At 39.6% G+C, this 26,496-nt stretch overlaps 1 protein-coding gene across 1 annotated transcript; it reads right to left on the minus strand.

The window, feature by feature from the left end:
• Positions 1-794: 794 nt before the first annotated feature.
• Positions 795-24,365, minus strand: kcnj5 (potassium inwardly rectifying channel subfamily J member 5). The gene is made up of 4 exons (XM_077225034.1): positions 24,085-24,365; positions 11,637-11,719; positions 9,476-10,352; positions 795-2,551 (listed from the first exon to the last, which is right to left on the minus strand). Exons 2-4 carry the CDS (start codon positions 11,697-11,699, stop codon positions 2,208-2,210), a joined length of 1,284 nt encoding a protein of 427 aa, XP_077081149.1. The 5' UTR covers positions 11,700-11,719; positions 24,085-24,365; the 3' UTR covers positions 795-2,207.
• Between the last annotated feature and the right edge of the window lie 2,131 nt (positions 24,366-26,496).

A 26,496-nucleotide genomic window follows, 5' to 3' on the forward strand; every position in this document is an offset into this window, starting at 1 on the left:
ATCAGTTAAACTCAGAGGTATTATGAATTGATATGTGTTCCCCACGCAGTCAGCTGTGTCAGGTACACTAGGGCATTTTCCTCATAAGAACTTGATGTGTGATACATTTAGAGAAATGTAAGTAACTTTTATGTGACCCAATTTCTGCAGATAACTAATTTTCTCTCATCTTTGAATAATGCATATGTACGTGGGCAGAAGGAGCACCGGCACGTAACATATGGCTAGAACGAAGCATATTGTTAAATATAATTAAGGGAACAAAACTTCTCAGAGCCAAAAAGGAAAACTCTCAGCATCTGCTACTGTAAAAAAAATCCATTTGTCCTGAATCCATTAAACAAACAAACAAGATACTAAGTAATCAGTAATAAGTTAGTAATAAGTAAGTAATAATTAAGTAATAAATAAAAAATTATGAAATGAAAAAATAAGCGATTAGCTCACATGCCCTGACATTTGAAACCCCCAAGAAAATGTATTCAGATAATCGACACTTAAATTTAACTTGCAACAAAAGGCGTGAAATTATATAAAAGCAAACAGCACAAAGAATCTAAAGTGTGTCGTGTTCGTAAAAAAGTGTATATATTCAAAGCCACTTGTTTAGATGTCTATTCAATAATATTCTCGCCTATAAATCATCATCATCATCATCATCATCATCATCATCATCATCATCATTATCATCATCATCATCATCATCATCATCATCATCATCAACATTTATCAACTGCCCTAAAAATTTAGCAATTTAGTTTATTCCCCATGTACAAACAACAAAACCAGTATTCAATTATACGTTTCTTTATTCATTTTATTTATGTAAATTGCCTGCATATAATATTATTCAGTGAAAATGACTTGTCATAGGTGAGATCCGTCTAAACTGCACATAAACTCTGAGCAGGGGTGAAGTCTCCTTTAAAGTCTCTGCTGTAAGTGGAGCTTTCCGCTCACCTTCATCCATAATTAAGTTGTACAATTTTTGTAGAAAGCATTTGTGTTTTTGAAGTCTGCATGCCTTATAGAAAATACCCTGTTCAGAAAGTGTATAGAACTTGCGTTAGGGTTCATGCTTTAAAGCAGTTCTTCGGACCGCTTGGAAATAGGACTGACAGTCTCACGCGCGTGGCCTCAAATTTGCACACAAATCAAATGTGATAGACAAAATATGAGTCCAGGAGTGCGGACAGGGCAAGACTGAACTCAGCAGGTCAACCAATCCTTCACAGAGACAATGCATGTGCAATATTTCCATTCTTCGCCGTTATTTTAGTGTGCTGCAGGTTTACGTACTGTGCGTCTGCCACTGCAGCGGTTGTGCTTTTGTCTGGTGCACCAGCAAACATTTTCCAGCCTTCAAATTGTCTCAAATTCAAGCCGAAACACATGCAATAATGCACTTCAATAAGAGTCAAGGCCCGCTCACACCAAAGACGATAACTATTATAATACTATAAAAAAAATATCATTGGAATCACTCTCAGAAGGATTTTTTTTTTTTCAGGTAATGAATGATAAAATCATTGACAGCCAATCAGAATCCACTTAAATTTAAAGAGCTCGCGCTTTTAAAGCAGCAAACAACATAACTGCACGTGCGTTTATAATAAACAGAACATGTGTGGATCCTAGTTATCATTATAGCTATTTGTCTTGGTGTGAACGGGCCTTTAGGGGAAATTGATCATTATAATGCATAATTATAATGCAGATAAAACATACAATAGAATAGCTTAAAGAAACCAACACCGCGGGCCTTCGCCGTGGTTAAATACACAAGCGTTGCGTTTGGCTTCATATTTCTCGTAAGAGTCTTTGCATCGGGATTCTAGTAAAGCTGCTTTTCTGTTATGGTTCGATTAAGAGGTTTGACCTCCGGGTCGTTCATTTGCGGTGGGACTGATGTGTACAATATATGGCTACTATTTCGTCCTTGAGGTACAGGGCGTTGATCGATACCATGAAAATCTGCACGACAAAGTTTATAAAGCTAAAATAGAGTACGTGTAGGCGTCAATAACGTGTGCGGAATAAATATACGGATTCTCATCTGTTTGTGCGTCTAACCTTGATCTACACATCAGCTCGGCTCTCTAGAGGGTCGTATTGCATGGATATTGCAAGGATATCTCTCCATGCAAGGGGGAAGAAGCTTGCCAGTCACTACAGAGTCCTTGAGTCTGTTCGGAGCAGGGTTTCCCTCAGGGGTTCTCCTCTAAACGGTTGGCGGAGCCATTGTTTGTCTCCGCCGGCTTCTCGCTGTCCTTGTCCGTGTCGTCCCGTGAGGTTTGGGTGGAGAAGGGGTCTGGCGTGTGTTGCCTGAGGTCGGGGCTGAGGAGAGGCAGGTGAGGGAGGAGTGGGCTCTCTTTTAATCGAGCGGACAGTTCTTTAGCGCTACAGGTGGGGGTGTTGGTCTCGTATATGTCGTGAAAGTTGTTGTAGTCGACTTCGTAGAAGCCCTTTTCCAGGGAAAGCACTGGGGTGAAGCGGTAGCCCCACAACACTTCAGAGTCCAGGTAGGAGCTGCGCGCCTGACACGTCATGCCTGGATACATGGAGGGAAATATGGGCGCAGACACGCACACATGCAGGTACATACAAAACAGATGAACACGTGCACACGGTTATGTACATACACACACACACACACAGAGAAAAAAAAAGGGGAGAGAGGGAGAGAAAGAAATTATTTATGAGACAGGCTCTTAATGTTTACAGCAGCTGTACCGGTCAGATGATATTGGAGCTACAAGCTTTCGCGGTGAGATATGGGCCGTATCAGTTTGTAAGCTGCATTTCACATTACGCTCACATTTTAGAGCCAAGAAGAGAAGGTCCGCAATGTCTATTACATCACAACATTGCATTTGTTGTCTGTCTTTTAATCCTTTTTATTTCAATGACACAATGTTCTCTTCTTTCTGTGATAAAATTACATACTGTGGATATCGAATTCCATCAATGTATATTCGCATGGGGGTAAGATGTGCCAATTTTCAGAATGTTTGTTATGTATGTTAACTTTATTTTTATTACTTTATTTTAAAAGCACTCATCCTGAAATATGATTAAAACTTTGTTGCATGGTTTATGAAAATGCAAATAAAATGCAGCAAAATAAAACTAGGGAATTCGATTTTTTTTTTAAAATGTATTAATTAATGTATAATTAACAAAAAAAAAGAAAGACATTCCACTGGAAAATAAAACATAATCGATGAGGAGTGCTGCGGTTCTCAGACTCGTCACCAATTGTGGGTTTGTGCCCAAGGGAAGTCAAGTTTGTTTGTTAAGCAGATTGTTTTACATTTCCTTTTCCGAATGTTTTTGGGTGTGACATAATGTAGCATGAGCTGGAAGCCAAAGGCATTACGGCATATTTCATTTACTATTTGGTGCAGTGTGTGTCTTCAGTTGTGATTATTTGGAAACAGCTTGAAACATAATTGTTGGCCCATATCACTAAGTTGTCATGTAAAGCTGAGTTAATGTGCTGTGTGCTTCCCACTTCAATATCCATACACAGAAGACAGGATGCAAAACACAAAAACAAAACCTCAAGATGATCATTATCTTTTCTCGTGACCTCATACACACCCAGCAAAAAAAACAAACAAAAAAAACAGCTAGAGGATAAAAGGAAATTTCCTACATTTGTATGCATGTCTTGCGTCACCTCAGCAGTTTATGTTTTGCCTTAATGTGATCAGAAACTCAAAATCATGCAGTCCATTTAGTGTAGACCTGTAATTACGGAAAAAGTCCAAGTTGTTAATCACTGCATTTATGTTTTTGCAAAACATTAAGAATAATACTAGACTAAAACCTCATGATTATAGCTATAATACTCAGTGATGTCATATATTATAGATACAACTGTAATTAAAGATTATAGAGAATTAAACAACACCAGTACATAAATCCAACTGTGTCACAATCTACGTCACTGGTTCTCAACTGGTGCGTCAAAACCAAAAAATGGGTTGCATGCCCGTTCTGAAAAGATCACTGAATGCCAATTGGAAAAAGTAATCAGCAATTAAAAATATAATCATGCATTGGTAAAAAAAAAAAAAAATAGTCTGAAAAGGTATACTTTTAAAAGATTGGTGCAACTTCATCTCCAAGATCTACAAGTGAATGTTTACCTACTTTTGTATAAACAAACGTAGTACTGTGTTGGGTCGCCCCTTGATGTAAAATCTGGCTCCTGAAGCAAAACCAATTGAAAACCACTGATCTACAATGTTGCATTGATTGAAACATAAATGAACGTAACGCTCTGAGAGTCTCTGACTCCCCCTGCTTTTACTTCACATGTTTTAGAGCAGCAAGAGTGTGTGGGAGTGGGTGTAACTCATTTAGCATTGTAGTTTACTCTGTGCGTGTTTGAGTGAATGACAAAGACATGGAGAGGGTGTGTTGATCTCAGTAACCTAGCATAGGCTGGTTTCATGCACGAAGATGCTTTTCAAATCTATAAATAAGGGCACAGCACCTCAAGGCCAGGAGGTCCTATGCCTATTTGTGGAGAACAACGGTGACACTGAAAGCTACTGACACATATGTGTACTATCATTTCTCCTCTGATTAGAAGCACCAATATAGGAGCTGCTGTTGTCTTCATTTCGCTTCAACATACTACATTATGAATTATATTATAAATCTGTGTGCATGGATTAGTACACATAATGCCAAATGGTATGAAACTCACCTGGGTAACTAAACTAATCTGTAATAAAAATATTGGTTAAGCACTTAGCACTTATCTTATGGTTCATGAGTGGCAAAGACATGAGAAGTGAAAATCACCGCCTTCAGAGGACGCCAGAATTCTCCACAGGTTTGTCTGAGCTTTAAATGAAAACCCAGCACTAATAGCCAGTGTTAAAATTTAAACTGTTCAAGCACACATCAATAACCTTTAAACTGCCTCCGCAGTTCTTCCCTTAATCAACACACAACCTCATACAGTCAACCTTTAAAAATCTATATTAGTTATAGAACATTAATTCAAAGCAATTTCTTTTCTGTGGGTTTGAGACTCATTAATAGCAAAATGAATGGAAAGTTAATGGGTTCTACTTAAAACACAGAGAGGCCTATCTTAATGCCATCGTATTTTTTAGTAGATGCTGTTGGTTATGAGCACTCAATGGGCTGCTGTGTTTTAGGCATTTATTATGCTGATGAGAAGACAAGCATTCAATGGCAGGTTATTTTTCTCTAATAGGTAATAAACCCGATTGATTTTAAATCCATATTGTTAGACATTTGTGATCTGCTTCTAAACTTTCAGTGTTGATTGTACCGCATAATAGCCAGCCCAGAAGCAATACCAATGATCAATTTGAAATGCCCTATGTAGGCATCAAGTACTAACATGTAGCGCTCCTTAAATGAAGAACACCAGAGTTTAGGGATGTTGCTAAAATTTCATAGCAAGCACATGTGGTATAACAGTCAGTTTGAACTATTTGCTTTTTGCTGAAGAATTGTTTTGATAATCAACATTTCATAGCAATGCTTTTGTCTTCTCAGCAAATAATGTATGCAATGCTTAGAAAAGAAGACATCTTAAGAGGTAGCATAATCAAAGGTAGCAAATTAAGCTTTAAAGAATTAGTTCACTTCAGAATAAAAAAAATCCTGATTATTTATTCACCACCATGTCATCCAAGATGCATGTCTTTTTTTCTTCAGTCAAAAAGAAATTAAGATTTTTGAGAAAAACATTCCAGGATTTTCTCCATATAGTGGATTTCAATGGTTATCAACGAGTTGAAGGTCCAAATGTGAGTTTCAGTGGAGCTTCAAAGTCTCGACACGATCCCAGCCGAGGAATAAGAGTCTTATCTAGACAAACCAGTGGTCATTTTCTAAAAAAACATGTATATATTTTTTAACGACAGCGCCACACATTACATAATCACGTTGAAAGGTCACGTGTGACGTAGGCGGAAGAAGAAAGAGACCTAATGTTTACAAAGCCAACGTGCAAAGACTATATCAAACACCCTTTACAAAAAAAAAAAAATTAAAAAACGTCACCGCCTAACCTTTCCAATGTTAGGTTATAAAAAGTATATATATATATTTATTTTTACTAGACAATGACCGATTGTTTGGCTAGATAAGACCCTCATTCCTCGGCTAGGATCGTGTAGAGTCTTTGAAGCTGCATTAAAACTGCAATTTGGACCTTCAACCCGTTGAAGTCCACTATATGGACACAGATGTTTTCCTCAAAAACCTTAATTTCTTTTCGACTGAAGAAAGAAAGACATGAACATCTTGGATGACATGGGGGTGAGCACATTTTCATTCTGAAATGAACTAATCCTTTAAACTGCTGCCTATGTAGTCAGCTCACTATAGCTTTTGGAACAGAGTGTCTCACATACGTTTGCATGTCTTGTTCTGCAGTGTGATGAATCTTTCATTAGGGAAAAGCTGTTGTTCCCGATCGTATCGTTCAGGATCAAACACATTTCTAAAATGAAAACTGCTTATGTAGCAACAATTATATGATGCAAATTACATCTGACTAACCATCATTACAGTCTCGTCACGTTCATGCAAATTGCAAGCAGTACTCGAGAGACTCCCTATAGAACTCCTGACCCTCACTACTGGAAAAATAATAGACTAGACCAAAGCGGCTATCCATCATCTCTGACACATGCCAGGGCTGAATTAAAGCATTGCTAAATTTGACAAATCAGACACCTGGTTGTTTGTGACCTTATTACACTCACCAGGTCATTAGCTCTCTGTACTGCACATCTAAAGGAAGCCATCATCCCTCATTAGCAATGACTTCGATCTGGTTTGCGAGCCTATTTGTATAGGCTTATCCTGGCCAACAGCACTCTGATCTATACCTGGTGATCTGTTAAAGGCGTAATTTACACAGACTTCAGTAGATCAAAGGTATCATAGCACATGGCTATTGACATGCGCTTACGTAGGCACATCTCTACAGTGGAAAGTGGAAAACATTTCAAAGTGACAGGAAGGTTGAGGACGCTGCTGATATGTCATATGGCGTCTAGGGCCCAGAGCAAGGTTAGTGTAAGATTAAATTCTTCCCATTAGATCCTTGGATAAATCAATCAATAAGAATTGCATGTTTGTGGTATAAAAACCTCCAAACATGCAAATTTTTGCATTATGAATGCATGAAATCATACAATGCTTTTCACCTTTTCTTTGCTGAATCCTCATTGGTATTCACTGCAAAACAAGCAAAAAATTGGATGCCTTCACGGGGAAGCATGTATAATGAATTGGATTTAGATTAGCAGTGTAAGTTCTTTTTGGACAAAGGCCCAATAAGTAATTTAAATTGCAAACATTCACCTGATATATCTGATAAACCATGGGAAATGTTTCAGCCTGGGAATGAATCTGCAATTAGACAATACAGGCCTCTTTATTCCCCAAACAGCCACTAGAATAAAGAAATCTTCTCAAATCAATATTGCACACAGTGTTCTGCAAGGTTAACCAAGTAGCTGAGAATGAGATCTCTAGATAAATCCATCCACTTTTATATATTCAGATGGCATATGTTTTCTGCTAAAGCCCGGGTATTAAACTAGTATTACTTAACCTTGTACAGACTGTTCCTAAATTATTTTCTATTGATTGCATTTAGCAGACTATGACACATTTTTTAAGTAATGGACTAAAAATTAGATGGCCCTGAAAATGGAATAAACTGTCTCAGGACTGCTAAAGTATCTCCCCATTAATAGCATTATTAATAATCAATCTGAATGCCACAACACCCTGGGCTCTTTGTTGTGTAATGTGAATTAGGCTACGTGCACACTGCAAGCCTCAATGCTCAGTCCTGATTAATTGTTCAGATCCAATTTCTGTTTTGTTTGTTTGGCTGTTCACATTATCTTTTAAATGTGGCCAATATCAGATTCGAGTGTTAATTGGTTACGGTCCTGAACTGCCCCTCATGAACAAAATAACGATAACGGTACGCAGCACAGTGTCATACGGAAGTTAACACGGAGGTTACTGAAGTCAGCATTTACATGTTAATTTATAAGATTATGTGCCGCAGAAGCCAGTGAATTCATGCACGGGCAATAAGGAGGACGCAGACGAGGATGAGCAGAAAGACAGCATTGAGCAACTTTCTCGAACAGTTTTTCCTCAAGTTTTGCTTGTATAGAGCTGTCACCGTGAAAATTATGAGTATAACAGCTCACCATCCCATCAGCACAGAATTGTGATGAATGTCGATATAGAGTGACGTACAAGCCATATGAATTCCGATATGACTGTTCAGACTGAGGACGCATTGCAAAACACCCGACCTACATCTGATTTAGGACCCAATCCGATCTCATGAAATGCTTCTCTAAAGCACGCATTGTATTTATCATGCAATTTATACACGAAAATGTGTTTTTTCACGTGCATATGATATCCATTTCAAACCCCTTGAGTAGGATTAATGGTGTGGGGTACATGCATATTACACACCATAAAGTGCTTTTCATATGCACGTGAAAACTGCGTATCATATGCACGTAGAAAATAATTTTCACGTATAAATTGCATGATAAATACAAGGCGTGCTATAGAGAACGTATTTCATGAGATCATGCTGAAGGACCACATATAGGAGCGGCCAAAATCAGAATCGAAAAGATCATATTCCACAAGGTTTGCACTGTTCTCACTGTTATAAAAGAAAAAATCAGATCTGAGCAAAAAAAATCGGATTTGGGCCACTTTTGCCTGCAGTCTGAGTGTAGCCTGCTGATGTCTTAAGGTATAATACTGTGCTCTCAAATACATTTTAAAAGCAGTTTCCTCATTGAACTGCCTGACCGTTATTGAGTTTCACTGACCTAAGAACTGGAACAATGTTAATTAAAATGAAGAGTGGAAAAAGAAACTTTTTTTGCTCCAATAAGCTTTCCAAAGGATCCCCTCCAGCAGAGTGGAACATACCCGGAGTACTTTCATCACCTTTCACCTCTTTCCACAACTCCAGCCTGGACAGGTTTGCAAGGACATGGCTAGCCAGACAACAAGAGGCTCTCAGACCCAACCCAACTCATGTGTAGGAAATACAGCATCAATATCAAATCATTTATCTTCTTGTCAGTTTTTGTAAGTTATTTCTTGTAGTCAGCATACATATGGAAGGGATGACTCAGCGCTGTCAGCAAATGAATAATGCCAGAGCAGTTTTGTATATTTAAATGACTGACCTTTAAGTTTCTCGCTTACCACAAACAAAATCATGGAAAATTAATTGAGGTCAACTGCTCTACAGAGCTTGGCAGTTAATGCACAACTTGCTCCTTGAAGCCATTCCAAATGACTGATAGTATAGAGGGTTAATGCAAAGCTTTATTTCTGTCATTTCTTACTCACGGAGACTATGACACTTACAGGTCAAGAGTTGAATTGCTTGATGTCAAGGAGAACATACCTGTAGCTTCCACCATGCCCTCCAAGATGACGACAATCTCAAACTCTTCCTTTTCTATCTGTGCCCTGGACAGCTCCCAGAAAGGACTCTTCTCATTGATCTCGTGTGAGATAATGAGAGGCGACACCAGGAAGAGGCGATCGTCTCCTGTGTCAAAGCCAATGTTGATATCCGTCTGGTTGAGCGGAATGAACTCGCCCTCCTTGGTCTGCTGCGAACGAATGAGTTTGGCACGGATTGACGCTTCCACAATGTGGGAATTCCTCAGGTCACCCACTCTAAACATCAGGCACATCTTGTTGTCCCTCACAGATATCACGGCCTTGTGGGAGAACATCAGCGTCTCTGCTCTGTTCTTGGGTTGCGAGATCTTTACGAACATGCAGCCCACCATCATGGCGTTGACAATGGACCCCAAGATGGCCTGTATCAGCAGAAGTATGATCCCTTCTGGGCACTTCTCCGTGATGACACGGTAGCCGTAGCCAATGGTGGTCTCAGTTTCAATGGAAAAGAGGAAAGCCGAGACAAAGCTGTTGAGGTTTTCAACACATGGGGTCCAGCCCTCCTCATCGCCGTGTAGGAGATCTCCTCGTATGAGCGCAATAAGCCACCACAAAAACCCAAAGAAGAGCCAGTTGACCACATAGACTAAGGTGAAAATAAAGAAACTGAGGCGCCAACGTAAGTCAACCAGTGTTGTGAAGAGGTCGCTGAGATAGCGGTATGTCTCTTGAACGTTTCCATGATGGACATTGCACTTGCCGTCTTTCTGTACATAGCGCTGGCGGGGTTTCTTAACAGGATCTGAGATGAGGTGGGTGCGATCCGTAGGGATTTGTGATTCCCTCAGGTGCTTGGGGAGTTTCTTCACCTGCTGTAAGAGAGAGAAAAGTAACAAATTCATTCTTGGGTAACAGGATCAATGTGACATAGAAATCTTTCTGCTGCGCTTTTCCTTCCAGAGTAAGGAACTGATTCAAAATAATGATGATGATGATGATAAAACGGGCTACAATATTAGCAAGTCTGAACCTGTAGACCTATATTAAGCATCACTGTTAGGGAGTTCTAGGGAGACCGTTGGTTTGTTGAGGAATAATACATGCAGGATGTGATGCTTCCAACACGTCATATGGTGTTGCAATCTAGTCCCACCAGAATCATATAGCATATTTTGCATGCCAGGTCAACAGCTCCCATCTGTCTCAGTTCTATCTCTTCACTGAGCTGCTATAAGCCAGGCAATGACAGCGATGGATCACATAGTTGCCAACATCAAGCAGACGTGTTCCCACTGTTCCTTCCTAACAACGTAAGTGCTCTGATCTTTGCTACTGTCATGACATTTTCACAGTACGTCTCGGCACATACAGCACATGCAGATTACTGCAACATTGTAAAAACACTAGTGGCTTTTTCTTTTTTCTATTACTGTTCTTTTCTTCCCCATGACTCCCTGTCGCTTTCTATCCCTGGCTCCAGTCCATTTTTTGATTTTTTGTTCTACGACAGCTCAATGGGACACTTCCCCCATTGCCTTCCTCTTCCCTATGGGACACTGGCAAGCCCAGATAAGAATCCTTGTCCGCCTCCCAATTCAACAGCACAGTGTCCTCCACAAGGACGCTTTGGCACGTTGTCTCTCCATTTGTTGAAGATTGTACTTGGTTGTTAATTGAAACGTGGTATCATGTTAAGGTGGTGGCGGACAATTATAGGCAAGCCTTAAAGTGCTTATGAAAAAACTGGCACATGCTGCACACACACCTGCGGCCCTCTATTCTCTGTCAGACAAAGCCAGATCTTGGACAACAACAAAAAAATAAAAAAATAAAAGACTCTTTTTGTAAACATCGCAAAATAAATATCTACAAAAGAGCCAATTTTCAGTACTCGATGTGCTTCCAACTTTGTACTTCAAGATAGATATTACATTCAGTATTCTATTTAAAGTTATAATGAAACATGAATTAATTATATAAATTCTAGAATTAATATAAAATATGCATTAATTATTATGTATTAAATACACTTAAAAATAACTGTTGTAATTCATAACATATACAATATTCACATAAACATAACATAAAGAGCTTTAAAAAATACATTTGATTTTACACAACTACTGAAGCTGACAGTGATACTGGGTCCGGCTGACCTCTCTTGGAGTCACTCCTATCTCCATGTCGTGGTCCATGTGGACGCGGGAATCTCCTGCCATCCTCAGCTTCGACTGCAAACCTGAAACAGAGAGAGATAACTCAAAAGAATAAAACAACATAATCGCCCATGCTTATTGCTTAGTAAAAAAAACATGCACATTCTTGTGTGTAAAACTTTTAGTTAGAGGAAAATAATATTGAGTAGACCTTTAATGAATAGTCAATCAACCTATGGGATTTACTAGTCTGAGCATGGGCTAAGCCTTGATACATTACCATTATTGCTTTTGGAGAGACAAATGTCATTACATGGATTTATTGTGTCCTATGGGGATATGGAATGGTTGGTTTTAGGATTACCACTGTTTACAGATTCACATGAGCAAACAAGGCTCATTCAAAATCAGGGTTAATCTGATCAGCTAATATCTCACTCACTGTCTCACCCTCTCTCAATTAGGTGAGTAAACAGATTCATCATGTCAAACACTTCGGGAAAAGCTGTTCAACCATGGCTGTTTGACTCTCTAATGGGCAAACAGAATAACTTAACCTGACTGCTCAGGTTCTCACATTAAATAGAGTGTTTTTTTTTAAATGTGACATGACATGACTGTAAGACAGAACGAGATGCACACACACGGACACCTTCGGGAGAACATTGAAGGATTAAATCAAAGCTCACAAGGGAGATGTACTTTCTGAGTGTGTGGATTGAGTTTAATTTGTGCCTAAAACAGGCTGGCAGTCTCAGCTGTTCCCTGCTCCCTAAAGACTGACTGCATCAGCACCGTCACGCCATGAAAGCTGCTGCTGTCTCCATCATCCAGTCAAGCTCTCCGTCATACTAACACACAGAAGTTACGCCAACCTGGGTGAGCACCTCTGCGTACTCCTCGCTCCCGGCAGCTCGCTATCTCCATTCTGACACTTTTAGTGCTCACCTGTCAAATCTATTGAGCTACACTCTGAGCTGATACGGCCCGAACAGAAAGTGCTGCTAGGGTGATATGAGATGATATCCTGAATCCTTTTGATGATTTTTTTTTTAAATGAGTGTCTATAATCTGGACATAATTAATAAACAAAACAAAACAAAACTAAAATAATAAATAGTTTAAGCAAATTAAGTGTCTATGATCTGGACATAATGAATACAACATTTTTATAAAATAATATATACACATTTATATATATATATTTATATTTATATTTTTAATAAAAAATAAAACATAAAAAAATAAATAATAAAAAATAAATAAGTAAATAAAATAATTTAAGCAAATGGAGTTACTATGATGAACCATGATTTTGCCAAGTTCCTGGATCAACATATTTTGTTGATCCTGGAACAACTTTTCTGTCAGAAAATGTATTCCTAATTCTATCCCTCCCTGTAAACCCAACCCTAGCCATAACTTATCCCTAACATCAGTGGGATGTTACACTGATGTAGAAGCATCTAACCCTGGTTGACAAAACTTGACATAAACAATTGCAATGTTCATTTATAATTCTTTTCATTAAATATATATTTTTTATGTTGTTCCAGGATCAACAAAGAGGTTAAACAGAAATCAAGTTCAACATGCCTTAACACAGGGTGTCCGATCCTGCTCCCGGACGGCCACTGTCCTACGAAGTTTGGACACCCCTGCCTACGTTCACTAGGTTTTGGAGCAGAGCTTTACGTTACATTTGACTGTATTTTTTTGTTTCCATTGTTAGTTTAACTTCTAGTTCAGATGTTATGACATGGTGCATTAAGCAATCATTCAGTTCCAGATCCTGGTCACTCCCACACTGCACCTGTGCTCCCGTCGCTAATCTATGCTAATCGCTTACATAAGGTGACTAATGACGGCAAAAATGTATCCCTGACAGCATATCTGCAAGTCATGCCAGTCATGTTCACTCTCTAAGTGATCTGAAAGCTGTTTAGGATATTAGTTAAGTAATGGCATATACTGTATATATATTCATCTGAAACACAGTGTAAAATAAGAAGGGAGTGAGAACCAGAGAGAGAGAGAGAATGCACTCTATTTAGGGGGATATTTTTCAAATCCGCCATTGCTTAAAAAAAAAAAGACCTTAAAATAGGTATTGATCATCTAGGAGAGTAAATCAATGTAGAGTAATCAGGTGAACCGATGAACCCCGGGAGCAAATTACCACAAAATGCTGGTGCATATTTTTCTTCCATGCCCTGTAATGGCCACACACACAGTTTGAGCTCAGACAAAATAACCCACACAGTCGGGAATGAGATAATCAGCACTGCGTAGAGCTAAACACACAAAACCTGGTGTTATATGTATTGGCCAACAGCTGATCTCTGACTAATTAGTGCACACTAGATAGAAAACCTCTCGTAATAGAGCTAAATTCAATTTGTACATTTACACACAATTTGTAGTTTTACAGGAATTTGAAGGCCGGCCTCACTGGAGATTCAAGTCCTTTGTTTGACCCTTGTTCTTATTTGTCTAATTCCACTCCACTGCAGTTACATCACTCATCTGTATTTGCTCGGCCCTGCTTGCGCGCAGATGGCACGTCAGAGCTGCCATCCACTCAGGAATACAGTGTTGACTGACAGGTCTGCAGTGAAAGGGCACACTGACGTGACCCGCATCCGAATGCACATGGAGAATACATCACAGACAGACGGCAGGCCTCCACAACATTCTCTCCTCTACCATTTCCACATTTTATGACAAAACGGTCCCTGTGCAGCTCCATGTGACTTTGATGGTTGCACGCCGGTGAAGTGAGCCAGAGCAGAGTCTGTTCCCTCCTGCTTATCTGGCGGTTCTGAGGAGGTAACAAGCTCCTTATCGAGCTTTTAGAGTAGCAATGCTTTTTGTGATTTTGATGTCTGGTTGCAAGCCAGATGGGGAATGCAGCAGAGAGAAGAGAGAGAGAGAGAGAGAGAGAGAGAGAGAGAGAGAGAGAGAGAGAGAGAGAGAGAGAGAGAGAGAGAGAGAGAGAGAGAGAGAGAGAGAGAGAGAGAGAGAAAGAGAGAGAGAGAGAGAGATAAAGAGAGAGAGAGAGAGAGAGAGAGAGAGATAAAGAGAGAGAGAGAGAGAGAGAGAGAGAGAGAGAGAGAGAGAGAGAGATAAAGAGAGAGATAGAGAGAGAGAGAGATAAAGAGAGAGAGAGAGATAGAGAGAGAGAGAGAGAGATAAAGAGAGAGATAGAGAGAGAGAGAGATAAAGAGAGAGAGAGAGAGAGAGAGAGAGAGAGAGAGAGAGAGAGAGAGAGAGAGAGAGAGAGAGAGAGAGAAGCGTATGTTCAACGATTCTGGTTCTGATTCCGTTACAGTTCCATTAACGATTCTATCGATACTTTCAAGAATTAAAAAAAGCCAATGCATGAACACATTGTTACAATAATAAATACATGTCAACATGTTCGTATTGAAGGTGTGTTTACAGACATTTTAAAGACTAATAACACCAAAACAAAACTATGGTTACATATTTCATCCGTTCTGTTTTTATAAAAGGGTATGTTCCTAGCTCTTTAACCATACGTTGTCATAAAAAACCAGCAGTTAATGATTTAAATCTCCATGAGCCTTAATTACAACACATTTGTGTGCTGTGTATTTGATAAATTCACACTAAAAAGTAGCGACTCATAAGTATAAGACTCATTTGTCAAAGAATCAGACTACACCGTATGCGTTTGATTCAGCAAAAAATAACTGTTTTATCAGAGTCATATGTTCTGGAATAGGACTACACTGGTTGTGCTGTGTGCTTTTGAATAATTAAAATTAACCGAATGAATCATTCGTTCCGGAATCGTACTTTAAGTGTATTCTTATTCAAAGTTCTGTCTGCATCACTGGATTAAAACACATGCGACATCTGTTAATGGAAACTTATTCAGGAGAGATATTTATATGGTGGAGAATGCAGGATTTTTAAAAAAAAAATTCAGCTCTCGTATGCTCTATTACTTTCTGACCGGCATCAGTATCTCTAAGTGGCTGAAATTATGTTTGTACAGCAACAGTTTTGGCTGTCAGACTGCTTTAATTGCACTGGAAGAAATGCTGCTGCATAATTTGTCAACATCAGCTTCTTTTCCCTCTGAAAGGTGACCTCTTCCCCGTGAGTAACACACTCCAGACGTGCACTTGTATCAATACTAATTAGTGTTTGAATGGCAGAGTTTAGTGGGAAGATTCAGTTTCTAACACACACTTTCACCCCTTCATACAGCAGATCAGCGCGACACGCTGGGAAACACTTCATTCGCTAGACCTGCGGATTTGTCATCAGACTGCAGGGCTGTTAAAACCTCCCTAAACAAATTGGACCAGCTGCTTTATCGCAAAGAGAGACATTTCCTGCAATGTCTGGGGAATGACCCACGTGTTTTTGTCAACAACACACTGCAGTACCAGTGATGTCCAACAACCCGATCTACTCAAACACATGGGAGAGCAATGACTGCGGGAGGAGGAATAAAGCTCACACTGCAGCGGTGCGTTTACTACTCAGAGATGAGTTCATTCATCCATGTCCTGCAGTCAGGGGTTGCGCTTTTTGCTCTCTTCCCTTTACATTTAGTAGGAGTAAGCAATTCTGAAGAGCCATCAAAACAAACAGAACAAGCCAGACTTTTGATTGGTGGAGACATCGTAGAGCTTTCGACTCTTCAACAGAGCATTTCTGTACCAGTGTTACAATTCACACAGTCCCTGTGCAAATCACTGCTGCCTACACACTTAATAAGGACTTCTGTAGAAGATGAAATTTAAAAATTCAGTGGAATGCCCTGCAACTTCACAGTGAAGCTACAATGCGTTAACAAAAAAAAGTCCTATAATTTTTTTCAGCGTTTGATAACCTATGGTCATAATAATGGCACCGTAACAAGCACATTTTACACTGTAAAAAAAATTAACTAAATGTGAATTAGTTGAAGCAACAAAAGAATTCCCCCAAATGTTGCCCAAACTAGTCAAACACAGTTGCCTGAACAAATCATTTCATAATGAACAAATATTAAGCTGTGAAGCTTTAAAGGGATCCATGAACGTATTATAAAAGTCATCCATTTGACTTGTGTGCTGTATTCCAAGTTTTCAGAAGCCGTAGGATAACTATGTGGAAAAGGCATTATTGAAAAATGTAAAATATAGTATGTTATGGAAAACTTTTGCATCCTTTTTTGAAGCTTAAAAGCTTAAAAGCTATAATCTATGGTGAGCAGGAGGGGACATGTTCGGTTCACTTAGTTTTGTCATGGCCATGATAATAAGTCGTGGCCACGCGATATAAAGTTGTGGCCTAGAGATCATATGATGAGAGAACAAAATATGTTTCTCATGGCCACGACTTCATGTGTTGAAGGAACAGAATCTATTTCTCGTGTCCACAAGATAAATGGTTAAACAACCTGCGTGACCAACCTGGAATTATTAGAAATGGATAGGCCTATAATAAGATTTATTTTTAATTAAGAAAAGGTGTGGAATTAAGAAGTTATTATATTAATATGTTGCCTATTATATCGCACCCAATGTTGCCCATACATTATATATTAATATAATAATTTCTTAATTCTGCCCTTATTTTATCATTCTTAATTAAAAATAAATCTTATTATAGGCCTATCCATTTCTGATAATTCCAGGTTGCTATGGTTACGCAGGTTGTTTACGTATTTAACTCGTGGCTATGAGAGATAGATTTTGTTCCCTCAACATATGAACGACATAATCCCTCAACGACTTTACATCACGTGGACACGACATAAAGATGATTATCACGCAACCACGACTTATTATCACGTTCCCACGAGTTGATACGACGTTCCTACAAATTAATACGTGGCCACGACAAAACTAAGTGAACAGAACATGTCCCTTCCTGCTCACCGGACTAGTCCTCTTGAATTGAAATTGCATTAAAAAGAATAACTACGCAATTTTGTGTCTCACAGAAAAAAGAAATTCATATAGATTTGCAATGACTTGAGGGTGAGTAAATTATGATAAAAAGTAGATTTTTGGATGAACCATCACTTTAAAAAAAGGTTTTCCCAAACTGGAGGGATCTTCAGAGGGTCATATTTTAAATCCTAAAATATAAACCTGAAATAATTTAAGTCAAAATAATACACTTATTAGAAAATATTATATAGTTTATTTGTTTACCTGCTTATAATGAGAACCACAAACATGGAAATGTGTCGTTACTTCAGGTCAAAGGGACCTAAAAAACAAAGTCTACTTTATGAGAGATTGGAACATACCCTGCGTTCGGACACTTTGTCAATGTCCCCGTTTCAGCGTCGTCTTTGGTGTGAGTGCGAATGTGTGTGAACATGCATGCACACACACACACACAGCGGATGATGGCTCGGCTGTCTATATCTGAAACTGTTATGACACTTTGAGGTTAGTCGGGGCAAATAAGTTAAAATGCCCCTGGAACGAACAGCATCCAGCGCGGCTCGCTGCCAGCTCCACATTCACTCGCCTGCGTGTGTGTTCAGCTGTGCAAGTGTGTATTAGTGTCCCTATCGCTCTGAATGACACCAAGCCTTCAAGAAGACATCCTGTCCACACTAAGGACAATTAGCCTAATGAAAGGAGTGCGTCTCGGAGAGAGCGTCCTATCAGTGACAGGAATAGCAGTGGCTGAAACTAAGCCGGCACTGGCGCCATGACAGCGACCTTCCTCGCCGTCCCACACCAACACAAGTGATGCTTCGGGAAGTTCACATAGGCGGCCAAATCACACCCACTCCAAAAGGCTTTATAGGGTGTGCATGAATGCATACATCCCTGGTCCAATGACACTCACTCAAGAGTGCTAACAAGGCCATGCTCTCTAGGCGGTCCTGACTGTATGTGTACGTGTGTGTTTGCTGGGGGTGCGTTGTGTTAAGTAGAGAACAGGCTCTTCAACACTCTCTCCTGTGTTTATCAGATGGCCTGTCAGCTCCCTGAAGTGATTTGCAGCATCGGGTCTGCCAAAGTGAGCGCCGTGTCCAACTGCCCTAATTAGCATTCCTCGATCACTGAATCACTGCCTCAACAAGGCCTCTAAAACACCTTAAGTCTGACTCGGGTCAATAAAGTGGTGCGCGAACAGACCATGCTAAATCCTTTTCTTTTGGGAACACTTGTAATCCAGTGATAATGGACTGGGATCTCTGGGGAATCTCTGGGAAATATTCAAAATGTCAGCACATGTGAAATGATTGGAGCAGCGCATTCAGATCCTCCTGAAGACAGACCATCTGTTCTGCACAAACACACTGTAAACCAGTTCACTGTACTGGAAATCAGAGCTCTTATTCTCTATACTGAGCAAGGGGGATACCTATACGATGCAATCGGTTTGGATTTCCCTTCACGGCTCAATAACAAACAACAGTATCGACAATAAAGGAATAAAAAAATATTTTTTTAGAAATCTATGCCTCATTACTGTATACACAAAGGGCCAGATTTACTAAACAGGGCAAATTAGCTTGAGAGCGCAATTCCATAGAAGCGCCGATGGGGGCGGAAAGATCTGCGCTTGATTTACTGACGTAAATGAAGGAACACAGACGCAGCCGGATCATTTCCATAATGACCAATGCAATCTATCAAGAGCAGCGTAAATTAGCGGCTGGTGTAAGACGTGCTTTTTTGGGCGGTAAATAATGTCGCAAATACCAGTAATTTGACTAGCGCAAACCTTAGTAAATCACCTTGCGTGATTCCTTTAAATATTCTCCTCCCATCAATTTTGCGTCTGAAAGGGAAACTCCTACAAATGCATATGCAACAAGGTCAGACGCAGATAAAGCCTTTTCAGTGCTAATGTTTCAGTGCATGTCTTTAGTAAATCTAAACTGTAGTTTGTTAATGCCAAAACAGGGTTCGTGCTGGCACAAGCTGTTAGTAAATCTGTCTCTAAAGGATGTATTGAGTTTAAATATTTATTTTCTAGGTAAAGTTAAAAAAAAAATGTTCACAAAAATAAATTATTCCTTAATTTTTCATTAATCAGTATCTTTACTAACCTTATCTTGTAATAAAAAAGTAATATTTTATGCAGGTATAATCCAGTCATCTCACCAGGAATTCACACGATTGGGAATTTTGCGTGAGGGAAAGGCCTGAAACTCTTCTGTCTTTAAAAGCATCACAAAACTAATGTCTGACATTTCCAATGTTGCAACAATGTATACCAATGTAATATATACATTGTATATACACAATATATACATCTATTACAATTTACATGGTGCTTCATCGATTTGACATTGATCACCTTCTTGACTTTTGAATGACTGATGCATGCACACACACACACACACACACGTTTGTACGACGTGAGGACATTGATCTTTGTGAGGACATTCATTGATATAAGGCAATCCCTAACCCCAACCTTAACCCTCAATTGGGGACCTCACCCTGATGGTTTAAAACTCAAACTGGTCCTCACAAAGATAACTATACAAGTACACACACACACATACACACTGCAGTCTTTCACGACCAAAGATGTCCTATTTCTTGCAGAGATTGGATGCAGCTAAAATAAAGCGTCTGGAAAACTTTTGATTGTGTTTGTTGTAAAATTTCTCCAAGCACATCTTTTCATGCTTATAAATCAATACCTGCTATATTTAGCGAAGGCTAGAGCTTGTTTCTTTCAGATACACATCAGACGTTCTGATGCATCTCTGATTTGTCTGCGTAAGTGTGTCGGCAGCATCGTGTGCATGCATCTCGATGCAGAAACCAGGCCTGAATGTAACTGTAAATCTGACGTTTAACCACGCCTTTTGTTCTTTACTCTTGCCTTTTCATTATCTGTTATGTCTGCTTTTATTGCACGCTGTCAGTTTCACACAGGCACACACAACCACAAGGCCTGCCGTGTTTATGAGGCAGAAGAAGAGGGAATGATTCTCTGTTACGGCACGGCACGGAGCGGATCGTCTGTTTTACGATTGCCGTATTACTTCCCACTGTTTTGCTCACGTCAGCTCTATATGTCTACAGAACTGCGGTGACATGCCGGAGTGTAAAAAGAAGATCTACATTCAAATGTGATCCTGCTTTCACGTATTTGATAATTACCATAACTTCTACGCTGAAGCTGTTCACATCCTCAGACTCAGAGATTATTCGTTTCTATGGCAACACTCACAACACCGAAAGAGCTTCAAAGTACCTAATCACTCAATTAACTCAAATCTCTGTAATTCACACCTTTATATTCTCTTGCAAAAAAAGTGGAGGAACAAAGAGTAAAAGTGGTTATAATACCTTTAAATGTTGGAGTGGTCCGGGTGTTTTTACGTGAGGTCACATGCAGGAGAAGCTGAAGCTTTCATAAAAGTCATAAAACTTGATATGTCTGACAAAGATGTGAAGGGTTAACTATTTCTCATTTGAACAAAGTCACTTGCAGTTTCATGTCTTTTATTTTGTTATGTCTTAAAGGTCTAGTTCCTGTCTTTTATTTCTTGGTTTCCTTGTGTAGTCTTTCATTGGTTTATTTGTCTTCTTAAGTCTTGTCTGATTTGTTCCGGTTGAATAGACTTTTTAGCTCGATATTTTATATGCATATGCATAATTTGTTGTAATTATGTATTGTATGTGTTGTCAAGAGAGTTTATTTTTATCATAATATTATGAGGTAGAACTAAATAAAAACATTATAGAAAATAATTTCAATTGTATGTTAGCATTTTTTTCCAATTTATTTTCCAATATTTGCTAAAATTCTTAGAAAAACAGGTATTTCTTCCCTTGTTACTTTCTATAATCAAAATGTTATATGCAAAACACTGTTTTGACAATGTTGTTGGTATAATACGAATGTATTTTTGTTATCAATTTAAATGATATTTTGTCTCTTTAATATCAAATTCCATCCCTAAAATCCTTTGGACTCAACATCTCTTTAACAAAAGTTATTTCCTCAATGACATCAGCTGTCAGGAAGTGACATCAGTCGATGTGAAAACATCATCCGAAACAAACAACAGTAAGTTCATTTTATTAAATTAATTGGGTGATATTCCGTGGAATTAGTTGTTATAACTGCAAAACACTGCATTCTGCTTGATAAACATAAATTAGTATGATCATCTCAGCATTTTGACCATTGACTTTAGCTCTTTATTTCCATCCTGTTTATTATCTCGCCATTATTTAAATAATTAAGCTGTAATTAATAAAGTTGAATTGCCTGAGCAAATTGAGAAAGTACAGCATAAGATGAATGACCCATGAAGATTTCATTTAAATACCTGTCCTTTAGACCGCTACACTTTCAAAGCATACGGATCAATGCAGCAGGAAATAAAATTCCTCTCAAACGGCAGCAGACATGAAAATACTCTGAATGTATAAGACAGAAGTTTGATCTAATTATGAACAAGGAGATGGATTGCGCTTGAGGACTTTTCTGCCCGGATCTCACCTCACACAATACAAATGGAGCACGGACTTTGGGAACAAGTGAGGTGCAACTCACACACATCAACACAAACACAGTTACACCATATGTGTGCAAAATCAAAATCAGTTTCTTTCAAGGTAACACAGTATCAGTTGAGACTTCCACAAATGTGAAGTGTAAGATCACTCTGACTTTTCAAGAACATTTAGCCTGACCGTGACTTCAGAGAGCCGTATTTCTGCTGAATGTTCAGGATTGCAAGTGTTTTCTGTGCTCACTTTGCTGAATATGTTATGCCCAGTTCTGAAGGAATAGATTTGAATTTAAATGATGTCATTATGCACTCATCCTCATGCCATTGCAAATCTGTGGCTTCTTTCATGGAACACCACATTAAACAACAATAATAAATAAAGCTCAAATCTATATGACTTATATTTTTTATGAAACAGTTTTTAAAAACGTCCGCTTGCTGAGGCTTTCAAGCTTAAAAAAACAACACAAACAACCCATTATAAGAAATATTCCATATGACATGCACTATATTCTGGAGCTATAAAATAGTTATGTGTGAGGAACATCATTTCATCCCACATTAATTGTAGTTGCATTGAAAACATTTCATCTATTGCAATTCACAAACATGTTAAAGTCATAGGCTACTACTGTAGTTTGAGTCAGTAAATTATTCTGCCTTTAGTAATTCACACCGGTGAAATTGGCAGAAGGTAATTGAGTAAGGCATTTGGTGTGTGTGACGCAGCTGTTTTGCTCAGAGTTTAGGGAATTCTCGTGAAGTCAAAAAGGTCAAAGGTCACTCTGTCAGAATCAACTGTGCCATGGCAACCAGAGACTTAAATGATGCGCAAACTCTGGCAAACACTGACCATTCTGCAAATGGATTAGGCTGAAAACTCCTTACTGCATGTATGTGCTCAGAGGTGTGTGTGTGTGTGTGTGTGTGTGTGTGTGTGTGTGTGTGTGTGTGTGTGTGTGTGTGTGTGTGTGTGTGTGTGTGTGTGTGTGTTGATCAGGCTTAGCCTATAATGTAGGGAACAAATATCCCCACGAGAATCGTAAAAACTAAAATCACTGTCACTTATGAGCAACAGCCAACAATCCCCACGGGGGAAAACTGCTTAGTAAACATACTAAATAATGTCTTAAGGAAAATCTAAAAGAGTGAGAGTTAAGGTTTAAACCTAAGGTTAGAGGATACAACATTTGCATAATGTTTGTGTTTCTAGTAACTCCATGTATATTTAAACATGACATGAGTGAAGGTAAAGTGAAACCGTACAGCACATTTTACACATTAGCTATGCAAGCTGCAAGCAAACTATGAAAAATTCACAATCTCGCACTCATTCCCTCTCCTTGAAACCTCAATCGAGCTGGCTTTTATAATCTTCCCCTTTATCGAGCAGCCCCCGCTTTGTTCCCGGCTTTTCGAGCTGAGTTATCTGGAGACTCTGAGTGTGACAGGACCAGAGAGGCTGGAGAGAGGAAAATCTCACTTTGTATTCGCAGCCCCAGGCGAGAGGACTAATACCCCTGTAACCAAGAATCAGAGAGAATCGATATGACTCCCGCCGACAGACATTCACTAGGTTCTCCTCTACTAAGTGTGTGATTGCCGCAACACACGTGAACGCACACGCAAACGCACACGTGCATGCACTCACATGCAAGTTCTCCTGCAATGCAACTGGCAGGGCTTGCGAAACTCCTGCAATGCACTAAAACACGTGCTCACTCTCTAACCAGGGAACGCTGGGGAAACACACAGCCTCGCGTGCTGAAAGGCGTTTTAGATCCATGGCATTGTGGATGAGGAGCAAATGCTTGGCGTCTCAATGGGACAGGGGTCGCCCATGGGGTAATCCTGTGATCCCCGCCGGCTCTCTGTTCCTCTCAGCATGACGATCCTTCTCAAGAGGCACGATGAAATCGAGACCCCATTCAACGCTGACACAATCGGACTCTACTCTCTCAGACTTACCTTCATTGGAGCGAAGGGGTGTCTGTGCGGTGTCATGTTAGGGCATCTGCACTCTGCTCGGACTCCAGCTCTGATGCGCTCATCTCAACTGCCTCACTGACTCGACACACACAGCGCTCCACCACCTCCTTACCTCGCTCTCCTGGAGGATGCGAGCGAGAGAGCGAGAGAAAGAGAGAAAGAGAGAGGGAGGGATGTGAAAGTGAGCATGAGAGGATGTTTCCTCCCCCACATCCCCCTGTTCCTCCGTCTCCCCGCACAGGATTTGTCCTTTCGTGTGTGTGTGTGTGTGTGTGTGTGTGTGTGTGGAAGCATCCTAGTGCGTGATGAGTTGGATTCGCAGGCTGAGATTTACGCAACTGCGTGAAAACGAGACGAGGGAGAGAAGGAATCGTGTTAGATGTGCCGGATAATCAATTCCTCTCTCTTTTTTTTTTTGCTTAAGAACAGCCTGAGGGTGAGATTCACCACAGCACAGTTCTGGAAGATACTGTATGTACAGAAGCCGAGAGGAGGGGCAGGACTGATTGAGAGTGTGTTGCGAGAGATAAACTTGGACGTTTACTCTTCAAGGTTGTCAGATTGAGGCGAGCAGATGTTTCGGGATGGCAGGGAGCACTAAAGCAAGGTTAAACATGAGGCATGGACTCTGATTTATGACTCTGCAGTCTCACACAAACACATGCAATCACACACGACATCATGTCCTGTCTACTTCTATTCGAAGTAAAACTGCCCACGCATGTGTTTCAGTGCAGGCACCAGCGGGATGCCCTTTACGCCACTGGCCACCGTTATCCAATACTGGACTCGTTGGTTTTACATTCCCAGTCAACTTTCATGGTGTAGACACACTATGGTCGAGCCCGTTCTCATCCTTTGGCGGCATATGTGACGCCATGTGACAAAACGGCGAAATACTACGCACATGGCACCCTTTAGCGTGAATATAACACGCGAACCCAAGGCGTCATAAAGTTGACTGGCATCCATCCTTTAGCGTGAATATGAGACGCAGACCCTACCCCACACCTAAACCTACCCATCACAGTGCGTGTTATCTTGACGATAAAGGGTGCCATGTGCGTAGTATTTCGCCGTTTTGTCATATGGCGTCACATATGACGCAAAAGGATGAGAAAGCGTTAGATGGTCTTAAGGTTTGGGCCCCTAATAGGATTTATTCAGAATGGGTCAACATGGAACAAACCCATTCAGGGCCAAAAGCCCAAACACACACACTGCAAACCTGTGCCTACATTGCCGCCACCTTGAAATGTTGGCTGGGAATGTAAAACCAATGCGGCCAGTATTGGATCATGGTGGCCATTGGTGTAAAGGGCATCCAGCTGGTGCTGACGGGTCCAGAAACCAGTGCGTCAGGCCCTTTTTGACGTTATACTGTGGTTATTCAAATATAGTTTTCACACTTCTAAATGCTGCACATAGTAGCATAAATGCATTTACACAGGATTTCAATTCTTCTTCTTACACAGGAATCCAATCCAATGCTTGAATGTTGTTTATTGATTCGTGTGCACAACGGACCGGATATACAGTGTGCACCGATTGACATGATGGAGTGGCAGTATAAAGGAGCCTGTGATGTGAAGGAACATTATGTCCCATTATGTGAGTACAGATAATGTAAAAACTATACTTTAAATGAATATAATAAATGGAAACTGAATGACTTTGGACACTTGCAATGTTGTTGGACCCTTAAAGTGTTGTTTAAAAAAAAAAAAATCTTTTAAGATTTAAAGTACACTATAAGTGCACATTCAGTACAATTAACTTCTTTTTCACAAGGGATGCAATGCTTAAAATTATTCAGTCTATTTCTTTTCGGTCACTATGAGCTGCCATGTCTTGTTAAATTGTCAATTTGAGTTTTATGCTTTTGCAAGCAAACAAACAAACAAACAAATGAATGGTAAAAAAGTAGTTTGCACAGATTTGGCTGCCTTTGAGACGAGCGGGAATGCTTACAGACAGTTATAGGCTCATGCTGTTTGGGATGCACAATCTGAGACATGTTTTAATTGCACCCTAGTCTTAATGGTTACAATTATAGTTATTATTAATATATTATTACTATATAGTTATATATTTAGCAGATTTTAAGAAAGTCCTTAAGTAAGCACACTTCTATTATATTGTGCCTGAATCACTTTTAAGAGACTTCTAAACTCAAAATAGTGGTCTGTTTTGATCAGTTTTATGCTTTGAGAACAAACTGTTAATGAAGAAACACTACAGCACTTAATTTGCTCTGTTTTTAATGTGTGATAAAGCATTGTGCGATTCTGCATCAGTCAACCGAGCCTGTAATTGCAAAATCAATAAACATTTTCAATGGGTTATCAATCCTCTAAATGTAATCAAGGCCTTGGTCCTTCATTACTCCAA

The sequence above is a fragment of the Siphateles boraxobius genome, unplaced genomic scaffold, assembly GCF_051911475.1.
Source record: "Siphateles boraxobius isolate OS27281-9 unplaced genomic scaffold, OSU_SipBor_1 98, whole genome shotgun sequence".
NCBI lineage: Eukaryota > Metazoa > Chordata > Actinopteri > Cypriniformes > Leuciscidae > Siphateles > Siphateles boraxobius.